Consider the following 22,349-nt stretch of genomic DNA (forward strand, 5'->3'; position numbering starts at 1 on the left):
ACCATAAAAGTCCTAGAAGAAAATATAGGCAGTACTCTCTTTGACATAGATCTTAGGAGTATCTTTCTGAATATGTCTCCTCAGGCAAGGGAAACAAAAGAAAAATGGGACTGCATCAAACTAAGAGTTCCTGCAGGGCAAAGGAAACCATCAAGAAAACAAAAAGACAGCCTACCAATTGGGAGAAGATATTTGCAAATCATATATTCGATAAGGGGTTAATATCCAAAATATATAAAGAATTCGTACAACTCAACAACAAAAAACAACCTGATCAAAAAATGGGCAGAGGATATGAACAGACATTTTTCCAAAGAAGATATACAGATGGCCAATAGGTACATGAAAAGATGTTCAATATCACTAATTATTAGGGAAATGCAAATCAAAACTAGGAGCTATCACCTCATGCCCGTCAGAATGGCTATTATTAAAAAGACAAAAAATAACAACTGTTGGAGAGAATGTGGAGAAAAGGAAACCCTTGTATGCTGCTGATGGGAATGTAAACCAGTGCAGCCACTATGGAAAATGGAATGGAGATTTCTCAGGAAATTAAGAACAGAACTACTATATGATCCAGCTGTTCCACTTCTGAGTATTAATCCAAAGAACAGGAAAACATTAATTTGAAAAGATATATGAACCCCTCTGTTCATTGCAGCATTATTCACAAGAACCAAGACTTGGAAACAAAGTGCCCATCAACAGAATGGATAAAGAAGATGTGGTATATGTACACAATGGAATACTACTCTGCTATAAGAAATAAGATGAAATCTTGCCTTTTGTGACAGCATGGATAGACCTCGAGGTTATTACACTAAGCAAAATAAGTCGGACAGAGAAAGACAATCACCATATGACTTCACTTGTATGTGGAGGATTAAAAACAACAGCTAACGAACACATAGATAAGGAGAACACATTGGCGGTTACCAAAGGGGAAGAGGGCTGGGAGAGTGAAAGGGTTAAAGGGCGCATGTGTATGGGGATGGATGGCAACTAGACTTTTGGTGGTGAACATGATGTAGCCTATAGAGAAGTCAAAATATAATGATGTACACCTGAAATTTGTATAATGTAAAACAATGTTACCTCAATAAAAAAAATAGATTAAAAAAATCAATGTGTTTCATGTTAGATTCAAATAATATCCTAGGTCTCTAGTTCACATGACAAACCATGAAAATATTGTATTGTAAATTTATTTTTAAGCCAATCCTGCTGGTCTAGTAGTTAAGATTTGGCACTCTTGCTGCCGTGGCCTGGGTTCATTTCCTGGTCAGGGAACCACACCACCCATCTGTCAGTTGTCATACTGTGGTGGCTCTGTTGCTGTGATGCTGACAGCTATGCCCCTGGTATTTCAAATACCAGCAGGGTCACCCATGGGGGACAGGTTTCAGTGGAGCTTCCAGACTAGGAAAAAGGACCTGGCCATGTACTTCTGGAAAATTTGGCCATGAAACCCTATGAATAGCAGCAAGCATTGTCTGATGGAGCACCAGAAGGAGAGAAGATGACGCAGAAAGACCTGGCAGGGTTCCGCTCTGCTGTCCAGAGGGTTACTGGAGTTGGAATGTACTTCACAGCACCAACGACGAATTTTTTTTTAATTGTTCTTATTTACATTCAGCCAACTCAACCATTCAAATTAACACTGCCCACTGGTCCAGGAATTAAAATAAATTAGGTTGAATATAAAATAAGTCATTCTGCAGGTAAGTAAACATTTCACTCAAAATAGAAATTAACCACAATTCTGCTATAGAATTTTTGTGTGAACTTTGTTGATCTTATGACAAAAATATGTTTTGAGAGGAGTTATGAAAATTTTGAGGTCTGTTAAAACAAGCTTCTGGAACTGAAGAAATATATTTAAACTATAAGATTTATTATTTAAACCATATATACTTAAAAGGGAACAAATCTATCTCTGGTGTCTTTAGAGCAGTCATTAGGAAAAGAGAAATTCTTAAAAAATACTATGATTAGTTTGATTCAGCAAATAACTAGGCACAATTCTTTAATAAATTTTGTTGAATTAATGAATAATTAGAAATTTTTGGAGAAATCTGTGTAAACGGATTTGCAAATACAGGGAAATTTGCAAATCACACATTTTTATAAGCAGTTTGCATTTGTATCAAGTACACAGATGGATTAATTTGATCTCCAGTCCAGCTTCTGACGAAAGCTATTTGCTGATAATATGGTATTGCAGTATGATTTTAAATACTGTTTGGGACAGCAGCTGCTATAGTTGAGAAGCATGAATTTCAAAGTTAATTAGACCTAAATTCAAGTCCTCTTCCTGTCACTTCCTGGATGTATGATGTGGGGCTAATTTTCCTCCCAGAGCCTCTGTTTCCTTATTTATAAAACGGAAATGATCATCATATAAGTTAGGATGCTTCTGAGTGCAAGAAACAACATATTGATTAAGAGTGGCTTAAACTATGGAGTTTTAAATTCTACGTAACAAGCAGCCTGGAGATAGGAGGTTTGGGGGTTGATGACACAAGCGGCGCAAGGAGGTCAGGGTTCCGAGGCAGCTTTTCTGCAGGTCTCTTGGACTAGTGGATGCCCAGTTCCGAACATCACATCCTAAAACAAAGCACAGTGCTTCTGCGGCCTGCCCCACCCCTCTCTCTATTGGGAGTGACATGGGCCCCAGAAGCCCCCACTCAGGCCCCACCAACCAGTGTTGGGTCATGTGCCCACTCCTGCTCACTAGCACAAGGGATGACTAGACCTGAGCACAGTGCTGCTCTGGGCTACTGACCAAAATCAGGATTATGTTGGTGAGAAAGAAGATGGTATTAGCTGTTGATGGGCAATCAAAAGTATCTGATATGATTATTCTCACATAATAGGCTTACTGTGAGAATTAAGTGAAAAACATTAAAGTCATAGCACACAGTGGGTATTTAATTAATGTTAATATCCCCAATAACTGAAACTATTGGGTAAATAAAATCTAATTCAGTAAGTATTTTTTGAATATTTACAATATACACTTAGATTAAAATTAATTTATTTCTAGTTAAATGACTTGTATAAGGCAAGTGAAACATAGGCATAATTACTCAAATGATGATATCCAAACTTTAACAGAGCTTTGAAAGTGTAAATAGGAGTCTTTTCTTTCTTTCTTTCTTTTTTTTTTTTGAGGAAGATTAGCCCTGAGCTAACATCTGCTGCCAATCCTCCTCTTTTTTTGCTGAGGAAGACTGGCCCTGAGCTAACATCCATGCCTTTCTTCCTCTACTTTATACATGGGACACCTACCACAGCATGGCTTGCCAAGTGGTCCCATGTCCTTACTCGGGATCCGAACCAGCGAACCCCAGGCCACCGAAGCAGAACATGTGCACTTAACTGCTATGCCACTGGGCTGGCCCTGAAGTCTTTTCTTTTAAAAAAAGAAATCTATATATATAAAAGTCTAGAATTTAAGTACATGTTAATTACAGAATTAAGAAAATTATGATTTTTTTCTGATACTAATGATTTATTTTAATCAAAGGAACATGTCAGGCTATGTAATTGGAGCTACTAATAAATTCAGACAACTTAGCCAAAAGGGTGTTTAGCTTTGAGGCCTAAATTATCATATGATTGCGCTTCTCAAGGGCAAGGATTATATCTTCCTCATTATACGTGAGCAATACTTGATTTTTGAATGAATGGAAGAATGGAGTAATGACACATCTCTATGTTTTGCCTGGGCTGTCTAGCCTGATCATCAAAGACATTTCAACTTGAGCAAACGTAATTGAGAGCTATTCCATGCTGGGCAATGTGCTAGGTGCAGGTGCACAAAGATGAGGAGATACAGTCCCTCTCTCTAGGAGCTTACAGTCTAGTGGGGAGTAGGCTAAGAGCTATAACAGAGGCAGGTACAAATGCTATAGAATATAGACCATACCGTTCTGCAGTAGAAACTGAGGAGGGCATCACAGAGGAAGCGATGTTTAAGCTGGTTCTGAAGCACATTCTCTAGGTATGCGAATGGGGGAGGGTCATTCTGGGCAGTCCATCAGATGTGTGGAGGCAAAGTGAAACTAGAGGCTGGTGTCACCAAAGACAGTTGTAACTTAAGACATGAAGGCCAAGGTTTAAGCCATTAGGAGAGTGGGTGCCACATACCTTGGTTGTGCTTGTATGTATCTTTCAATTATGTTTATATTTAATGAGTACATACGCATTTTAGAACTTTTGCATTATACTTGCTAAACTTGATTTTTCTTAAGAAATATACAAAAAGTATGATATCATATGTTATTTTTCTGGCAGATGATGACTTATGAGTGGTATTTACCCAAGATGGCCAAGCATTTACCAGGTGTCAACTTTCCTGGAAACCGGTGGAATCCTGTGGAAGGAATATTACCTAGTGGAATGGTCACATTTAATCTTTATCACTTTCTTGAAATAAATAAACAGTAAGCATTCTTTTCATATAATAGCTTTTCTAAAATCTTAAGCTTTTCTAAAATTGTTTATATAGCAGCTGTGCTTTATCCAAAAGACCAATTTTCTACACCTATTTCTCTGTCACCAGTGAGATTATCTTTGTAATTAAATTGAATATCTGTGCATAAATGAGGCCAGGCAGAAATAAATGTTATTGTTCTGGGTAAAGGAAAAATAAAGACAGATTAGCAAGAATAGCAAATAAGATCTTAGTACAATTCAGAGAAATTGGAGATGTGCCTGCCTACTTGAAATCATTGCAGGTGGATCGCAAGCAATTATAGTTTCCCCCTGATCAACACCATGGCCCCCTGTTAAGTGTAAAGCTAATGTTTTCCTGGAATAATCACTATATAAAAATAGCTTATGGAGTTTTTAATAAAGGATAAGACATTTTTATAAATAAGAAAAACACCTACAGTTATGTTGGCTGAGATAACATACAAGAATTGTGAATTCTATACTTGAGAACATAAAATTATTCATAGTTAAAGTCGAGGGTAAATAGCTGCTTCAGTGGTGTGGTGTTGAACATTTCTCTTGTCTGTGAAATGCTTGGGATTGTCCAGAGTGTGAAGAGAAACTTATTTCATAATTTCTATTCTCTTATAAAAGGGACCTCAGAAATTCTTTGTAAATTCCAAAGTTAAGTTATCCCTTACTAAGAACACAATAATGTGATGCTTTTGGTGTTCAGAGTCTGGAGTTTACTGTGGCTCATGAAGTAATATGAAGGTAATGGATATAAACATGCTGTGAGGGTAACATTTAATTATTCTATTGTTAAATGAGATCTTAAGAACCATTGACTTCCCCAAATAGGCATTTTTTGTGAATTTATTTAATTCATCCTTACAAACGTTTATTGAATTCACTGTGTTCCAGCTTACGTTAGGCTCTGGCAGTAAAGCGGGAGTCAGTTCCGAATTCAAGTAGGCCAGAGTCTGGCTGTGTATGTACAGAGAGGAATAGAACTGGCCAGAATATGGTGGGGTAAGCTCTGTACTGGCAAAGCCTTGTCAAGTGTGAGACACAGTAAATGTTCAATATGTGTTTACTAAATGGATGATTTAGCTGACAGCATAAGCCCAATGTTCTGGGAGCATGGATGAGGAAGCAATTCTGCCTGGGGGCATTCAGTCAACATTTATTTAATAAATATTGGGTGTCCAAAATGTCCTGACAGCTGTACTGGCCGCAGAGGTGTGGACATGATCCCTGCTGTTACAGTCTTTCAGAGAGGGGTTCAGGTCATGTCTTAAATAAGAAACAAATAAATTACAGTATCATCTGGTAGGCTCGATAATGTTGGTGTGGACAAAATTTGGGAGCCTTAAAGACTAGTAGGACTTTGCCAAGTGAGTAGGAGAAGGCTGATTGAAGGGATGTGCATGTGCAAACTCAGGGAAAGGGCCCGCTGAGCTCTGGGGAAACGGGGGTGTCCCAGCCTGTTTGGAGCTCAGGGCCGAGAGGGCTGGGTAAGGGGGTGAATGTGGATGGTGGGGCCCCGATGGTGACGGGCTTTATCCTACAGACATGGATGAGGCGTGTCCTCATTGTGGAAATATTGTATGTTCTTTGTGGGAACTCTAGACAATATGGACAAGCATAAGGAAGATCAATATCGTCCGTCTTTCAAGGACAACCACTGTTAACATTTTGGCAAACCTTTCGAATTACATTCATTTTTAACAGAAATTATTTATACACATGCATATATACTCACACATGCATATTCTACATAGCGGGGATAATGTTGCATTTCCTGTCCAGTTTTTTTCACATAATATCATACCATGAACATTTCCCCATGTGTTCAATAAAATGTCTCATTACCATCATTTTTTGGCTTAATATTGTCATAAAGATGCATGATAACTTAACAAATATTCTTCTTTTGGACGTTGATGTTTCTAGACTTTTACTACCATAATATAGCATGGTGATGTTTATGATATTCTGATAAAGATGCATGATAACTATTCTATTTTTGGACATTGTTGTTGTTTCTAGACTTTTACTATCATAATATAGCATGGTGATGACTATTCTGGCCCATAAATTTTTGTTAATATTTTTGACTAATCAAGGCCCCAAGATAAATATTGTTTATTGGTGTCAGTTTTTAAAATAAAGTTTTTAGTTTAAAAAATAGTATGTGTTCATTACAGAATAAGAAATTATTTTTTTAAAACTAAAAAGAAGTATGGTCCTATCATTCAGAAATAACAAATATATCAAAAATGCATATTATTTACAAAGTTGAAAGCATAATGTGGAAGAATCCTATTTTTTCATTGAATATCATAAAACCATCTTCTTAATGTTTTTACAAACCCTTTGTAAATAGTTCTAGTAGGTACATGTACTGTGATTTAATAATAATAGGGGAATGGAACTATTAGTAGATACTTAATATGATGTCTTAATTTTTACCTAATAAAATTATAGGTTACAAACAAATACCTGTGTATCGTTTTCTTGTGGAGGAGCTGGAAGTTTGAATTATTAGAAAAGATTCTCAGAAGTAAAATTACTAAGTCAAAAGACATGAGCAATTGAAAGGCACTTGATAGAGACATTGTTTCCCAAAGTGTTGGACCAGCAGTGTCATATGAAAGCTCTCTAAATGGATACTTTTTTAAAAGGAAGGAAGCTAATATTTATTGAACATCTATTATTTTATTTTTAACATGCACTATGAAATTTAACGCATGTATACATTTGTTAACCCCCACAACAATCAGGATACAGAACAGATCAATGATGCCAAAACTCCCAAGTGCTGCTCATATGTAGTCATACTGTCTCGGAAGTCATAACCTTCACAACCACTGATCTATTCTCCATTACTGTAGTTTTACCTTTTCCAGAATGTCATATAAATGGACTCATAAAGTATGTAACCTTTTGATACTGGCATATTTCACTTAGCATAATGCCTTTGAGATCCATCCAAGTTGTGTGTATCAATAGTTTATTCCTTTTCATTGCTGAGTAGTATTCCATTGTATGGATATACCACAGTTTATTTATCCATTCACCTGTTGAAGGATATTTGGGTTGTTTCCAGTTTGGGGGCATTTGTGAATAGAGGTGCTGTAAACATTCATGTACAAGTTTGTGTGTGAATATGTTTTCATACCTAAGAGTGGGATTATCGGGTTGTTTGTTTTCTTACTATTGAATTTTGAGACTTCTTTATATATTCTACATAGAAATCTTTTGTCAAATATGTGGTTCATAAATATTTTCTCCCAGTTTGTAGCTTGACTTTTTATTCTCTTCAAAGTGTCTTTTACAGATAAAAGTTTTTATTTAAATGAAATCCAATTATCATTTTTTCCCTTTATGTCATACTTTTTGGTGTCATAGTGAAGAACTCTTTTCCTAATGTCAGGTCACAAAGATTTTCTCATGTTTTCTTCTAAGAGTTTTATAGTTTTATGTTTTACATTTCAGATCAATGTTCCATTCTGAGTTAATTTTTGTAAGAGTGGGAGGTTTTAGGACAAGGTTCTTTTTTTTTCTCTCATATGAATGTTGGATTGTCCCAATATTGTTTGTTGAGAACATTATCCTTTCTTCATTGAATTGCATTTTCACCTTTCTCTGTATTTATTTAAAAAATCCTTCTGAGGTTTTTGATTTTAATTTGATAAGTGTTTTCATGGCATATCTTTTTTTATCTCTTGCTTTTAACCACCTATACCATATTTAAAGTGGGTTTCTTGTAGACAGCATGTATTTGAGTCTTGTTTTATTATCCATTCTGACAATGTCTATCTGTTCCTTGGTATATTCAGACCATTCACATTTAATGTAAATATGATATATTTAGATATATGTCTACCATTTTATTATTTACTTTCTGTTTATTCTCTCTGTTTCTCATTCCATTATTTCTCCCTTCCTGCCTTCTTTTGGATAATTTGGAATTTTTAGTATTCTATTTTAAATTGTTCATTGAGATTTTTACTGTGTCTCTTGGTAAATTTTTCCAGTGGTTGCTCTTGAGATTACAGTATGTGTACTTGACTTTTCCCATTCTATTTAGGATTAGTATTTTACTACTTCAAGTGGAATGGAGAAATGTTACTGCCATATAAGTCCCTTGAACCTCCCCACTTTTGATTGTGTTGTCATATATATTATATCAGACATGTTTTTTGTTTTTGACTGTGATATGTATATTTTAAAACTTAAGAGAAAAAAGTCTGAAATATTTATCCAGATATTTACCAGATCTCTTGCTCTACCTTCACTCCTGATATTCCAAGTTTCCTTCTTCTGTCATTTTACTTCCTTCTGAAGATACTCCTTTAGCATTTCTTTGAGAGTAAGACTGTTAGCAGTGAATTCTCTTAGTTTTCCTTTGTCTGAAAATGTCTTTACTTCACCTTTATTTTTGAAGGATATTCCTGAAAATAGAATTCTGGATTGATAATTCTTCCCACGACCACCACCACCCCTGCACTTAAAAAATGTTATTTTACATCCTTTTGACCTGCATGGTTTCTGATGAGAATTCTGCAGTCATTCAAGGCATTGTTTCCCTGTGTGAAATATGTTGTTTTTCTCTGGCTGCTCTCAAGATTTTATTTGTCTTCAGTTTTCAGCAGTTTGATTATGACGTGTCTAGGCATGAATTTCTTTGCGTTTAGCCTGTTTAGGGTTCAGTGAGTTTTTTTAATCTGTAAGATTATGTCTTTCACATAATTTGGGAGCTATTCAGATGTTATTCCTTCAAATATTTTTTTCTGCTCCACATTCTTTCTTTTCTCCTTCTGGGATTCTGATGACATGAATGTTAGGCCTTTAAGTATTGTCCCACAGGTGCCTGAGAGTCTGTACATTTTTTTCAATCTTTTTTCTCTCTGTTTAAATTGTATAATTTCTGTTGCTCTATCTTCAAGTTCATGATACACACACTTTCTAAAATCATATTAAGCCCACCCAGTGAATTTTCAATTTCAGTCATTATATTTTTCAAGTCCATAATTTCCATTTGGTTCCTCTTTATATCTTCAATTTCGTGGTTGAGATTTTCTATCTTTCCATTTATTTCAAGAGTATTTGCCCTTACTTCTTGGTGCATGGTCATAACAGCTATTTTAAAGATTTTGTCTGACAATTCCAGCATCTGTGTCATCTTGGAATTGATATCTCTAGATTATGTCTTCCGTTGTGAGTTGAAATTTTCCTGGTTTTTTATATGCTGAGTAATTTTGGATTGTATCCTGGACGTTTTTAATAGTTGAGTCTTATTTAAATTCTAAGGAGAATGTTAACTTTGTTTGTTTGTTTATCAGGCCACCAGCGAGGTTAATTTCAGGTTGCAAGTTCTGACCTTCCTTCTGTGAACTGTGGTTCTAATGTCAGTTCTGTTTTCAAAGGATTTATAGTGCTATCTAGATTAATCCCTTCTGTGTGCTACCCAGTACCCAGTCTGGGACCTGGGTGGTGGTCTGCCCTGTGGCTCATTTCTCAAACCCTGTTTAAGGTCAGATCCGTGCATGCTGAGCTCAGAGATAATCCAGGAGTTCATACACAACTTTATGGGACTGCTCTCTTGATCACCATCCTTTCTGTGTTCACCCCAGTATTTTCCAGCTCCCCGGGCTTTACTTTCCCTCTTTTGCCATGCAATTCCTGCGACTGTCTACATCTGGGGCCAGGCTCTGGGAAGACTGAAAGAGGCAAAGAGTGATGGGGATTTGCCCCCTGCTCTTGGAACTACAGCTGCTCTGATTAGAGAGAAGAGTTCTTCCCTCAGAGTTGTAGGAACCTGCCCAGCTGCACCTGCCATCGCTGTGCTGTGGCCCCTGCTGATGGCACGGTATTATTGCCTGTTGCCTGGGGAAGGAGAGAAGGGAAAACAATCCAGAGGATTTCCTCTGCCTTCTCCAACCCTTAAGAGTTCCCTTTCCTGTTCCTTGGGCTAGAAAAAAAGGGCTTTTCTTGGAGCTCTTTTTTTCCTCACTTGATGTGTACTTCTGGGCTTCAGGCTTCCTTTGAGTCCAGGCCAGGTAACACTGGGAGGGAAAAATTGGTGAACTCACCGCAGAGTTGGTAGAACTTAGACTTCTGGTTTCTTCCCCCAACCTTCTTTCTACCATTTAGTTTTCAGAGTCCTCGGATAGCTGTCCCATGTTTTCTGTCCAGGAATTATAGGTGCATGCAGTGGGAGACAGAGCAGAATGTGCCTCCTCCATCTTCCCCAGAGCCAGGACTCTGTTATAGTTTAAGACTGTGCTTTTATCAGTTGTCACATCTAATCTCAACCAGCTCTGAAAGATAGTTATACCCATTTCACCGATGAGGAGACTAGACACAAGTAGTTAGGTCATTTTCCCAAAATCATGGAGATAATAAATGGTGGAAAACATCTAAAGTCTAAGCCAGAAGTGTCTTGTAAAGTTCATAAAGTTTTTTATTTTCAAGTAATTTCTCCTAATGTACTTTTTTCCCCTACTTAATAATAGCTATTAAGGCGTACACCACAAATTGGAATAGAACTATTCAATTATAATGTTTTTGAACCAAGCTTATTTAAACTATTTCTATTACTGATTTTTACAAGATTTGAAGCTCTTAATAGTGATTCAAATCTAATTAATTTTACTTAGCAAATACTGTGTATTAGCTATTCATCATGTTATGTGTGATTCAGTTAATTCAAAGAGAGAGTGCCTATCCTCAGGATGCTTCTGGGCTACTCAGAAAGACTTATAATGCAAAGAATAAGTACAATAAAATAATGAAAGAAGAGATAAAAAAATAAAGTGCAATGGGAATTTGAGAAAGACTACTTCTAAGTAGGGACACAATGCTGACTTAAACGGTGTCAAATAATATGAATACACATGAGACAGGACCACAGAAGTTTGTATTATAACAGCACCTGTCCCGGAGTAACTAATGTTACGAACAGGCAGCTTTCATCATTTATGTCAATCCCCTAAAACAGCTTTTTTACATGAATATAAATTTCAAACAGTCTATTTGGGAAAGATTTAAATAAACCAAAATGTTTTCAAATGGTTTATTGGTAACCAAGGTTAAGGAGTCAAAAATGACCCCTCATGAGTTGTATTTATTTAACATTTAGAACTTTAAGTTAAAAACATTTTTTTTTCTGTTTTCAATAGAAAAGAAACATTTGTTTGCATAGGAATTCATGAAGGTGACCCAACCTGGAAAAAGAACTTTTCGCTGTGGCCATGGGGTTCTTGTGACAAACTAGTTCCTTCAGAGATTGTATTCAACCCTGAGGAATGGATTCGACTTACGAGAAACATCTACAACTGGACTGAAGAATATGGAAGGTACAAAGAGCACTTAGATTTTTCATCAGAGTACAGCAGCTTTGTGTGCCTCAAAAACTTACTAAATTTTGAAGTGCCTTTTAATTTCTTTTGGTATTTTTTGTTTTGTTTTTTATTAGCTGTTAGTATTGTTATTTGCTTCCCACAGAGTATCATAATAGAGAAAGAGGACATGTATTTCTTGTCTTCGTGTTTGAAGAACCGTGAGAAGATGGGAGGGAAAGGAGGCTGTGGTTGCGGGCACCACAACAGTTAGATGCATGCGACCTCCACTCCAGCTCTTGCAATGCGATGTCGTCCCCACCCTGTATCTCCTACCCTGAAGGTGGAAGAGATTCGTGAACTGCAGAAGCGCTTTAAAAGGCGCCCTGTTGCCCATGATAGTTTTCACTTGTATAAACTTGCCATGTGTCTCTTTCTTCGAGAATGACAGTTAACTGCTCCACAGGGAAGACGGGGACTTGAGTAACCTTTCCTCACGGTTGTTTGTCATCAGCCTGGTTATGCTGTTTTGGGCATGATTAGTCTTCTTGAAGCATTTCTATGTAAAGCTGACACTTCCCCATATGGAGAATGAGTCATCATCTAAAGAAATGTACTTCTATTGCCTATTTTTAAAATTAGGAGTTATTTAAAGATTAGATAATCATTGCTTATAATTCAAGAACAACAGGCAAGACCATATGAGCAAATGCTACGGAGGCTTTTTGAATCCATGAGAGCAAACAGAGCGCACTGCTGTGCACCAGCTAGAGGTGGAGAAGTAGGTCTCCGCCAGAGCGCTCTGTGGCCGTCTGGGGAGAGTTAGAAAATCACCCATCCTCCAAGCAGCCAGTGACACAGCATCACTCGTTATCTCCGTTCTGTCAAAATAGATAAGTAATGAGAACTTTTAATTAACAGAAAGAAAAAGCCAGTAAATGGTTTAGCCAGTGTTCTTTAAGCAGCTTCCTAGCTCCCACAATGATTTCTCAAAGCCAGGAGTCCCCTCTCTTCAGGTTTATCACTTTGCTTCACAACCCGTTGGCTCTTAGCTGTGTCCATAGGGTGACCCAGGCCTTAGCCCTGCACCACGGCCCAGCTGACGGTTCTAAGGAACAGCTGCTCCCCACATGCCTCCAGCCTCTTCCCACTAGTCCTTTGTTTGCTCCCATGAGGCACTGGGGCTCATTATGCAAATTAAGAACACATTTACCAAAACCCCAAATTCCTAACAATTGAACTTTTCTGGAAGAGTAAGTTTATTATTTTGTTTCCTATCAGTACTTCAAGATCCAGCATATTGTATTGGCCTTGCAAGATTATCAAACCAGGATTACATGTCTATAGCAATAAATGTAGCTGACAGAAAAATGTTGCCGTTTTCTTGTAACTACAGGTTTGATTCTTCTTCTTGGGAGTCTGTGGCCAATGAGGAGATGTGGCAGGCAAGGTGACTAATCTACATTTTTATGTTTGCAGTCTGTTTTTAATATAGCAGAGAGGTCGCCTGTGGCACTTTCTATTTTGGGAGTAGGGGCAAGTGGTGATAATAAAAATAACATTTATGATCAATTATTTTCTTTGAGGCATAGTACTAATCGTTATACATGCATGATCTCATTTCATCCTCACAAAACCCTGTGAAAAAGTTATTATCATCCCCATTTTACAAAAGAACAAACTGAAGGTGGAGAGGTTACCTGTCCAAGGCCACAAGCTATCAGAACCCACAGCTGTCTGACTCTGGAGCACTTGTAACTCCTGTGCGCTCCTGCTTCAGCTAAAGCAAAGTGAGGGCGCCTGAGTGAGGAGAAGGCAGTGAGGACCCTGGCTCCGTGTGTCATGTGCTAGTTAACTATTTAAGCCCTTGTTGAAGACTTACTAGAGCCCAGCCACTGTGCTAGGCGTGGGAGCGACACGTGAATGTGGCGCAGTTCCCACTCTCAGGGAGCTCAGTCTAATGGAGCAGGCAGACGTATGAAAAGAGATGTGCCTGTTAACATGCTGGATGCTGTGCTTCTCTATGTTCCTGTACAGAACACTTCATGTTGATGCTGTTGATTTTCTTGGTTCCTGTCATTCTGTTAAAAGAATCAAAATAGGGGCTGGCCCCGTGGCCGAGTGGTTAAGTTCGCGCGCTCTGCTGCAGGCGGCCCAGTGTTTCGTCAGTTCGAATCCTGGGCGCAGACATGGCACTGCTCATCAAACCACGCTGAGGCAGCGTCCCACATGCCACATCTAGAAGGACCCACAAGTAAAATATATCACTATGTACCAGGGGGCTTTGGGGAGAAAAAGGAAAAGAATAAAATCTTTAAAATAAAATAAAATAAAAAAGAATCAAAATATCTAACACTAACAGCCTTTGGCCTAAATATTAATGTAAATGTCCTCACTGATGCAGACAGAGGTACCAATTCCTTATGAAGGACTTCCGTCAGCAAAAATGTATTGATGCCCATGCTGGGCTGGGGACTGAGCTTTGCACCAAGAATTGAGTTATGGTATAAAGGGCTTGCTTAAGTTTAAAGAGGTTTGTAAAAAGTTGTCGAGAAATACAGCTCCAAAATAGCAATTATAAAAATAAATATAGCATAGTTTTTGCAGTAGTGCCTTTTAAAAAGTCAAACAACAGCATATTACAAGTTATTAGTCTAGTTACAGGGACAAATACTTGCTTTGAAGAATGGATCAAAGATATACCATATGTTTGCACAATTCTTCACTGTGATTGAATGCGGGAAAGCTGGGGGAGAAATCACATAAAAGAAGAAAGCAGGTCATTATTCGGGCAGGTATTGATTTAATTGGTGTGCTGAATACAATTTGGATGAGTTCATGTGGTCAAAGAGCCCAGTCACCTTTGAAGAACTGGTCACACATGGCATGAGCCGTTGCAATGGGCACCTTCAGGTTTGTGCTGACCAACTCAGCAAGTCTTCCCCTCCCCAGATGCTCTTGCATAACAATAATGCACATCTGGAGGAAAAACAGTGTCCAGTAGTCATGAGGAACATAAGCTTTTTGTTAAAAGATTTGACAGTCAGTGTGAATGCAGTGTCTTGCAGTGGGGGAAGCAGGGGTTGCTACTGGTTCAGAGTAAACGTCTATGAATATGAGAGAAGGAAAAATAATATAATAAAGGGTTTTGTATGTTCCTTATCAATGGGAAGGTCTGGCAGATTTAGCTTTGACTGTGAAATTGACATGATTCTAATAGAGGTTCCCACCCATCCCCAATCCCAGGATGAAAACACCGTTCTTCATCTTTAACCTGGCAGAAACGGCAAGTGTGCCTTCCGATGTGAAAGCCCAGCTCTACACTCAGGCCTACACCGTAGGTTATGCTTTTATGTATATCGTCATATTGGGCAGGAGGGTGGGGGTGATTCTTTGGGATGGAGAGAGGGTATATCACAGTAGAATTTTTTGTTTGTTTCCAGATTTATTTGGCATTATAAAGCATTATAAGTGGAAAAATACTCATATTTATCACAAATAATGTCTAAAGTAAATGGCTGTGGTCAGCAAATAATGGTCCCCCTAAAGATGTCCATGTCCAAATTTCCAGAACCTGTGACTAGATGACCTTACATGGCGAAGGGGACGTTGCAGATGTGATTAACTTAAGGAACCTGAGGTGGGGAGGTTATCCTAAATTATCCAGGTGGGCCCAATGTAATCACAAAGGTCCTTCTAAGAAGGAGGCAGGAAGGTCAGAGTCAAAGATGCGACGATGCAAGCAGAGGTCAGAGAGGAAGATCTGAAGGTGCTGCACAGCTGGCCTGGAAGATGGCGGAGGGGTCACAACTTGGGCAGTGCAGGCAGCCTCTGGAGACGGAAAGGGCAAAGAAACAGATCCTAGAGCCTCAAGAAGGAACACAGCCCTGTTAGTTCTGCAAAGACTTTGATTTTATGACGCCAGAAGTGTAAGACAATAAATTTATATTGTTTTAAGCCACTACATTTGTAGTTATTTGTTACAACAGCAATAGGCTTTATAAATATCAGCTTTATTAAAAAAAGCCAAGTCTGACAGGTTGCCTTCTCTGCAGAAGTCATGGCCCTGGCTGCCCTGTGGTGATGGGGCCATAGCTGGTTGAGATTTCATGGGAAACCTCAAGGGTCTTGGACAGTGGTGCTGTCTTCTAACTGTGGCCCAGGAAGCCGACTAGACTGAGACCAGGCAGACTGAGCTCTTGCGCAGCCAGGCCTCCGATGGAGTCGGGTGTGAGCAGAGGCTTGCCGCAGCTCTGCTTGAACAAGTGCCTGCTCTCCTGCGATTTGAGCACCAGACTCTTCAGACACCTTCAGGGAGAGTCTTGGAGCCTGCTCTGTAGGAGACAGACGTCCTGGCAAGGAACCAGTGAGAGCAGAGCCCATGGGCTGGCTGTGTGAGTGGAGGAGGTATTCCTGCTCTCTTGAGGCTGCTGTGGATCTGCTCAGCCTGGGCACTTGTTTGGTGCTAAGTCAAAATAGCATGATGTCCAATCAGGATGACTGGTTTTACTCCTAAATTTTGTGATCATTGGTTTATTGTTTATTCATTTATTCATTCACTCACAGAGCACTGATTGACCACCCAGTCTGTACCCAGTATTGTGGTGGAGACAATCGAGCATTGTCCCTGCTATCGAAGAGGCAGCAGGTGAGGGAGGGAAACAGAAGATAAAGTGCTCAGTTCAGCTCAGGCTTGTGACTGGAGGAGAGTCTGCAGAGAGCTGTGCCTGGGGACACCCTCCTGGAGAGGGGAGTGCTGAGGGGGAGGCTTCCAGAGGAGATGTCACTGGAGCGGCATCCTAAATGATCAGAAGGGGCTAGCCAGACAAGTGGTGGCGCAGCGTCGTGAGAGAGTGGGGGAAGGAGGACAGGCTGTAAGGAGGGAGCCACAGGGACAAGGCAGGGCCCTCCAAGGCGCCTGCCCTCGAGGGCAGCAAGCAACTAACGACAGGAGGCAGCATGCTGGAGTTCTGTCTGGCAGTCGAGAGGTCCGGGTTCAAGGCCTCCGCCATTGATCATCAAACTATGAGTCAAGTAACCGTTCCAGCTGGTGAATTTTTCTTTAAAAAGCGTGAGCTTTAAACTTTATAGAATATCTCTCATATCCTGGTCATATCACGTCCTATTTATCTCTGATCCTGTGAAAAACAAGTATGTATTTGGGAGAAATCTGAGACTTACTGCTATGACATACTCTCATCAGTAATGTGTTCCACGGTCAGCTGTGAGGCCACTACGGAAGCTAATTCCTGAATTATTGTCCCTTTGGGCTTGTGAGCTTTAATCTTCTCTGTGAACGCCAGTCTGCAGCACACTCTATGGGTGTCTCCTGTGCGTACATCTCCAGATGTCTGACATTGTTTGCAAGACAAATGAGGCCAAATACTTGATGGGTCCACACAAATCTACCCCCCAGTACCGGTTTTTCAAGAACATTATTTTTTAGAGGTGAAAGATATTTTTGTTACTGTTTCCATTATCCCGCTCCATAGCTTGTACAGAACATTAAGTTCAGGTGTAGTGGGGACGCAGGGAGTATCCCTGTCAGCTTTAGGATACATGTGATAAGTTAAAGATGTCCCCAATAAATAGAATATAGTCCACCAAGACTACTGTCACAGTAACACACACAGAGGAAGAAATATAACTCACGACTGGCCTCTCAAGCTGCGGCTCACGTGGCTTGACAGGCCGTCAGAGCGTGCCGGTGATGCATCAGTAACAGCGTCCTTGCAAGGGCAGTCTGCTGGTTCTAGTGCCTGAAGACTACAGCGAGAGGTCGGGAGGAGCCTCTCTTTGTCCTGAGCCATTTGGGAAATGCTCACTGAAGTGCTGGCATCTGTTTTGAACGCCAAAACCTTAACAGGATTTTGAAAACTCAGGAAAGTAGGGAAGCTGAGCAGCTCCTGAGTACCCCTCTGTGTCGGCAGTGTGCACGCACTCAAACATGTCCCTCGTCCAAGGGAGGCTCAGCAAGAGAAACAGCGGACCAAGGAAAAAAGACTGAGGAAAGGTAGAGAACTTTGACTATTTTACCAAGAAAATAAAAGGGCAGGAGGCTGTCAGTAGCTTTGATGTATGTGAAAGCATGAGGTGACTCTTTCCTATTTTATGGAGTGAAGGAAACTAAGGGGAAAATTGCTTTAAAAGGCACCTTGAAGACTAAGGGTCGTTACAGATCAAAATGGCATGTCAGACACAGGGTGGGGACTTTTTCATGGGATGCTATTTTGAAATAGGTTGGATATGCATTTGTCTGCTGTGGAGTAGGGGTTGGGGAAATAGAGAATGTGACTGGCTGCCTGTCACCCAGATGACGTGGTGAGTACAGTTCTCATCCGGAGGGCACTTGTCCTGGAGAAGGCACCACTGCTTGCTCTGTGCTCTCGTGGGGCCATGGGAGATTCAAGATCCTGTGAGTCGCCCTTCAATTGATAATCCCCAGGAAGGCTGTGAAATTCCCAAGTAAGCAAGGGTAATATTCCATTTTGCAGATTCGTTCTTCTTTTTTGTTTATTTGTTAAATGTTCCTCTGGAAAATTCAATATCAAAAATTCTAACTCATGGGGCCAGCCCCATGGCCGACTGGTTAGAAGTTCCATGCGCTCTGCTTTGGTGGTCCGGGGTTTGCAGGTTTGGATCCTGGGTGCAGACCTACTCCACTTGTCAGCCATGCTGTGGCAGCATCCCACATATAAAGTGGAGGAAGACTGGTGCAGATGTAAGCTCAGGGACAATCTTCCTGGAGCAAAAAAAGGAAGATTGGCAATGGATGTTAGCACAAGGCAAATCTTCCTCGCCAAAAAAAAAGAAAGAAAAATTCTAACTCTTTCCAGTTAGTATTATCTCTGATATTGAAAAACAAAATTCTGAATTCCTGTGGGCAAACTTATAACTATGAAAATTATAGTTGTAGGTTACTGTGAAGATTTTCAAAATCTCACTTTAAGGATGTCTCTTACATTCTGTTATGCCCAGCCTACTCGATGCTGGGTGTGTTTAAATTGTTTTATTGTTGCTATTGTTATTACTGTTCTTTTTAATGTAGAGAGAAATTTATGTAAAAATGAGGGACAGAATTTAAATTCCTTAAACTTCTTTTTCCATGCAGTTTTTAAAGAAAGCTATTTTTTTCCCCAACAGCTAAATTTAGAGTTTCAACTTTTCGGCCTGTTGATGAACAGCTTTCCCTGATTAGAACTAAATCCCTCTCCAGAGCATCTTTCTGGAGGAGGAGCATTTTGTCCTGACACAGTGTGTCTTAGGTTCCCTCTGCAACATCTGAAAACTCCAGAAGCAGTTTTAGATGAAGCGTCCTTGCCTCCTGCTACTGCAATAATTACAGCAACGTCTTTGCATTTTCTGCATGGCCTAGTAACCATTAGATTTTTACTGTAGGCTGCTTTGATTTTTTTCTTATGTTATTAATTTCTCTGTTTTTTGAAAAAAAGTCAAGGAATAACAAGGGAATACCAACATTTTTGCTGTTTTCCAGCTTTACAAGGAGATTGTCTACTTACAAAAGGAACACCCAGTGAACTGGCACAAGAACTATGCCATCGCCTGTGAGCGGCTGCTGCGCCTTCGGGAAGGAGGTGCAGACCCTGAAGTCTTGTTATCGGAAACCATCAGACATTTCCGCCTCTACACTCAGAAAGCGCGGAATGACCCGCAGCTCGCTGCTATTTTAGTTGCTCTGAAGCACCTGAGAAAAGAACTGCAAAGTCTGAGAAATACAAAAAATGTCTGAGACAGCAAAACGTGAGAACCCGCTCCTCATTCAGCATCAAAATTCTGAAGTCCGAACACTTTCATCCAAGAACAGAAACCGTATAAAAATTGAAGACTAAGTCACCTCCTAAATAAAAGTAATGTGGTGCAGCAGCACTGTTTAACGGGGGGTTTAGTGACTGAGATGTGCTGTTAATGCAAGTTCTGTTTATCCCACGTTACCAAACTAGCATTTCAGTGAGAAGCTGTCAAAAAATCTTCCCACCTCCACAGTCTTCCACCAAATGACTATGCTTGATTAGATTCTAGAAGAGAATGAACTATTTTCATACACTTAAAATATCAACTGCGAGTCTTCACAGGGCCCTGATTATTGGCATTGGTTTTGAAGGTTAAATTCTGAAAACGTTAATACCAGACCAAAGACACTCTCTATTTCCCAAAAGTGAAATCTTTTTTTTCTTTTGAGACTGAATCTTGTTATGCTTCAAGTTAGAATGCTTCTTTTTCTTTTTTTTTCCCTCTTGTGTCTGTGGTTGTTACATAATCTCACACTTCAAGCTAAACACAACTGGGTGATACTTTGAAAAAAAGTTGAGGTATATATTTGATTGTCTTAGATAATTCTCTGAAATCACTAAAACCTAAAGCTAATTTGTTGTTTGCTTTTTTCTCAGTTGCATAAACTGATTGGCAAGTAAAAAGGATTTTGTATTTCCTTAATTAATTTTATATTTGTGTTTTACTTCTATTTGGGCTCATAAATCTTGGCCCAATAATTAGGCAGCTCCTGCTGCCAAAAGGAAAAAAAACGGTGGAGATTGGGGGTAGGGGACGGGGAAGTGGTTCAATGAATTCATTTCTGTTACAAGCATCTTTTATACATATTACTAAAGAGAACATAGTAAGAAATGCAAATAACAGTTCTTTATTTTATTATGACAGTTAATTAATAGCAACTTGTTTTAATGAATAAAGTCAGTCCGAGTGCTTCAGCACTTCCTAAGGAAAGGGCAGAATCGGTGGGGATTCTTTCGCCCAGTTGCGGAGCTCCTAGACTCCAAGCACTGTATAGAAATGCTCACTAATGAAGAGGGAGGGGTAGAAGCCTGTCTGCATTCAAAGATCACTGGTGAGTCATTCAGCAAGAAAAGGCCCCTTACCAGGAATAGTCACAGTTCCGTGGCATTGTACTAGCAAAAGGGTCTGATCAAAGGTCTCCTGTGGAGCTTGCATGGTTCCCTTTCATACTACGACCATAATTAAAACCACTAATTCTCTTTTAAAATGCTGCAGGATGCCATGTAGGCATCTGTCTGGAGTGTCCTTTGTGATGTCATAAGCTGTTAAGGACCAGTGCCGAGGGCTTTTGAGTGAAATGCCAGTCATGAAGGTGCTTCAAGACAAGGGTGCCTCGAAAAGCTTGACAGGGCCTTGACTGCACAATTCGAGCTGAATTTGCCCCTTGTCAGCTGCCAGTAAATAAATCTCAAAGGGGAAAAGCTGAAGTTTCATTACCTGATCCGTGGGGCTTTGTTGGTTTTGGCATCACACAGGGGAAGCCCTTGCCCCGCATTCTCTGGGTTTGAAGATGTCCACTGGAGCCTGCAGTGCCTGGACGGGGTTCAGAGCGGGACCTTTTGAAGAGTGTCAATAGTTGTAACAGTTCAGCTGTTAGGAAGACAAATAAATGGAGGAGCTCATTAATCCGCTTTTGGCTCTCAGTGCCTTTTGCCCTTTTATCACAGCCTTATTAGGCTCCTACTCATCTTGAACCAGAAAAAAATGAATTGAAGTTGTTGAGTACTAATTGGCAAAGACTTTTAATCATGGGCCAAGAACTTTCACTGACTTGAAAGTAACTTCTCCACAGGGAAGAACCAAAAACCTGGTTTACCTTAAAACAAAAACCTGTTGGAGTTCAGTGTGGTGTAAAAATTTAAGGAAGCATTGATAAATTGTCTAAGTTTATCCATTTGAAAGAAATTATGTAAGATTATGATTTCCGCTTAAAAAAAAAGTACAATAAAATTCAAATAAACATTCCCTGGAAAATGTGCTGTCTTTATTGGTTCAGAAAGGAGACTGCGTGCATGTGTGAGACGTCACGTCTGTTTCTGAACATCCACGTGTATGCATGTAAATATTCATTTGAGCATCTACACATACACGTGGTATTGGAGGAACCTTATTAGAAGTAATATTTCCTGTTTACGGCTTTAAGAATGGCCAGTAAAGGCCTTTTTTTGAGAGTATCTGCTTTTCAAATTTGTGTATACTGTGACGCTACATAATATGTCTGAATATGCTTTGTGTGTTGACTGTTGTCAAACGGTGCGTGAATTGTTCTGTATTTGTGCAACAATAGCTTTGGACCACGCTCTCTTTGAGAAAGTAATGATATGACGGCTCAGAGTAGGTAGGATCATGATTATTTAAACTTCTAAAGACCGTGAGTAAATGAAAAAATAGCAAACTGAGCTGAGATTTTGGAATGTTGGGCTTCATTCCCAGATCAACTACTTTGAAGAATTCTCTCCTTTCAATTTGTGAGGTTGAACAAGCTGCTTTCTTTTTCCTTCTCTTACTTTTCCTTGGCTAGTGCACAAACACCACAAAATCTGGCAGAAGGGGTCTCCTGTAGTCTAAGCCCCGCCATGGAAGAGAACGTGAAGGAGGTGACTTCTGATGCAGGATTTGGCCAGCTTTCTCCTAGGAGTGTCCCTGGAGTGCCGTGTGTTGGCAGGACGACAGAAACCCCATAAGGCCAACTTCTGCCTGGACTTTGGCCTGAGGAACAAGTGGGAGCCAGCAAAACTGTCTGCC

At 39.7% G+C, this 22,349-nt stretch overlaps 1 protein-coding gene across 1 annotated transcript in view; it reads left to right on the plus strand.

The window, feature by feature from the left end:
- Positions 1 to 21,578, plus strand: part of TMEM260 (transmembrane protein 260) — a 65,956-nt gene extending 44,378 nt beyond the window's left edge. The window contains exons 12-16 of the mRNA XM_046647296.1: positions 4,303 to 4,451; positions 11,634 to 11,810; positions 13,189 to 13,242; positions 15,039 to 15,129; positions 19,288 to 21,578. Of these exons, the coding sequence (XP_046503252.1) occupies positions 4,303 to 4,451; positions 11,634 to 11,810; positions 13,189 to 13,242; positions 15,039 to 15,129; positions 19,288 to 19,542 (726 nt within the window). The 3' untranslated portion in view covers positions 19,543 to 21,578. The remainder of the gene's footprint in view (positions 1 to 4,302; positions 4,452 to 11,633; positions 11,811 to 13,188; positions 13,243 to 15,038; positions 15,130 to 19,287) is intronic.
- Positions 21,579 to 22,349: the final 771 nt, after the last annotated feature.

The sequence above is a fragment of the Equus quagga genome, chromosome 20 (genome assembly GCF_021613505.1).
Source record: "Equus quagga isolate Etosha38 chromosome 20, UCLA_HA_Equagga_1.0, whole genome shotgun sequence".
NCBI lineage: Eukaryota > Metazoa > Chordata > Mammalia > Perissodactyla > Equidae > Equus > Equus quagga.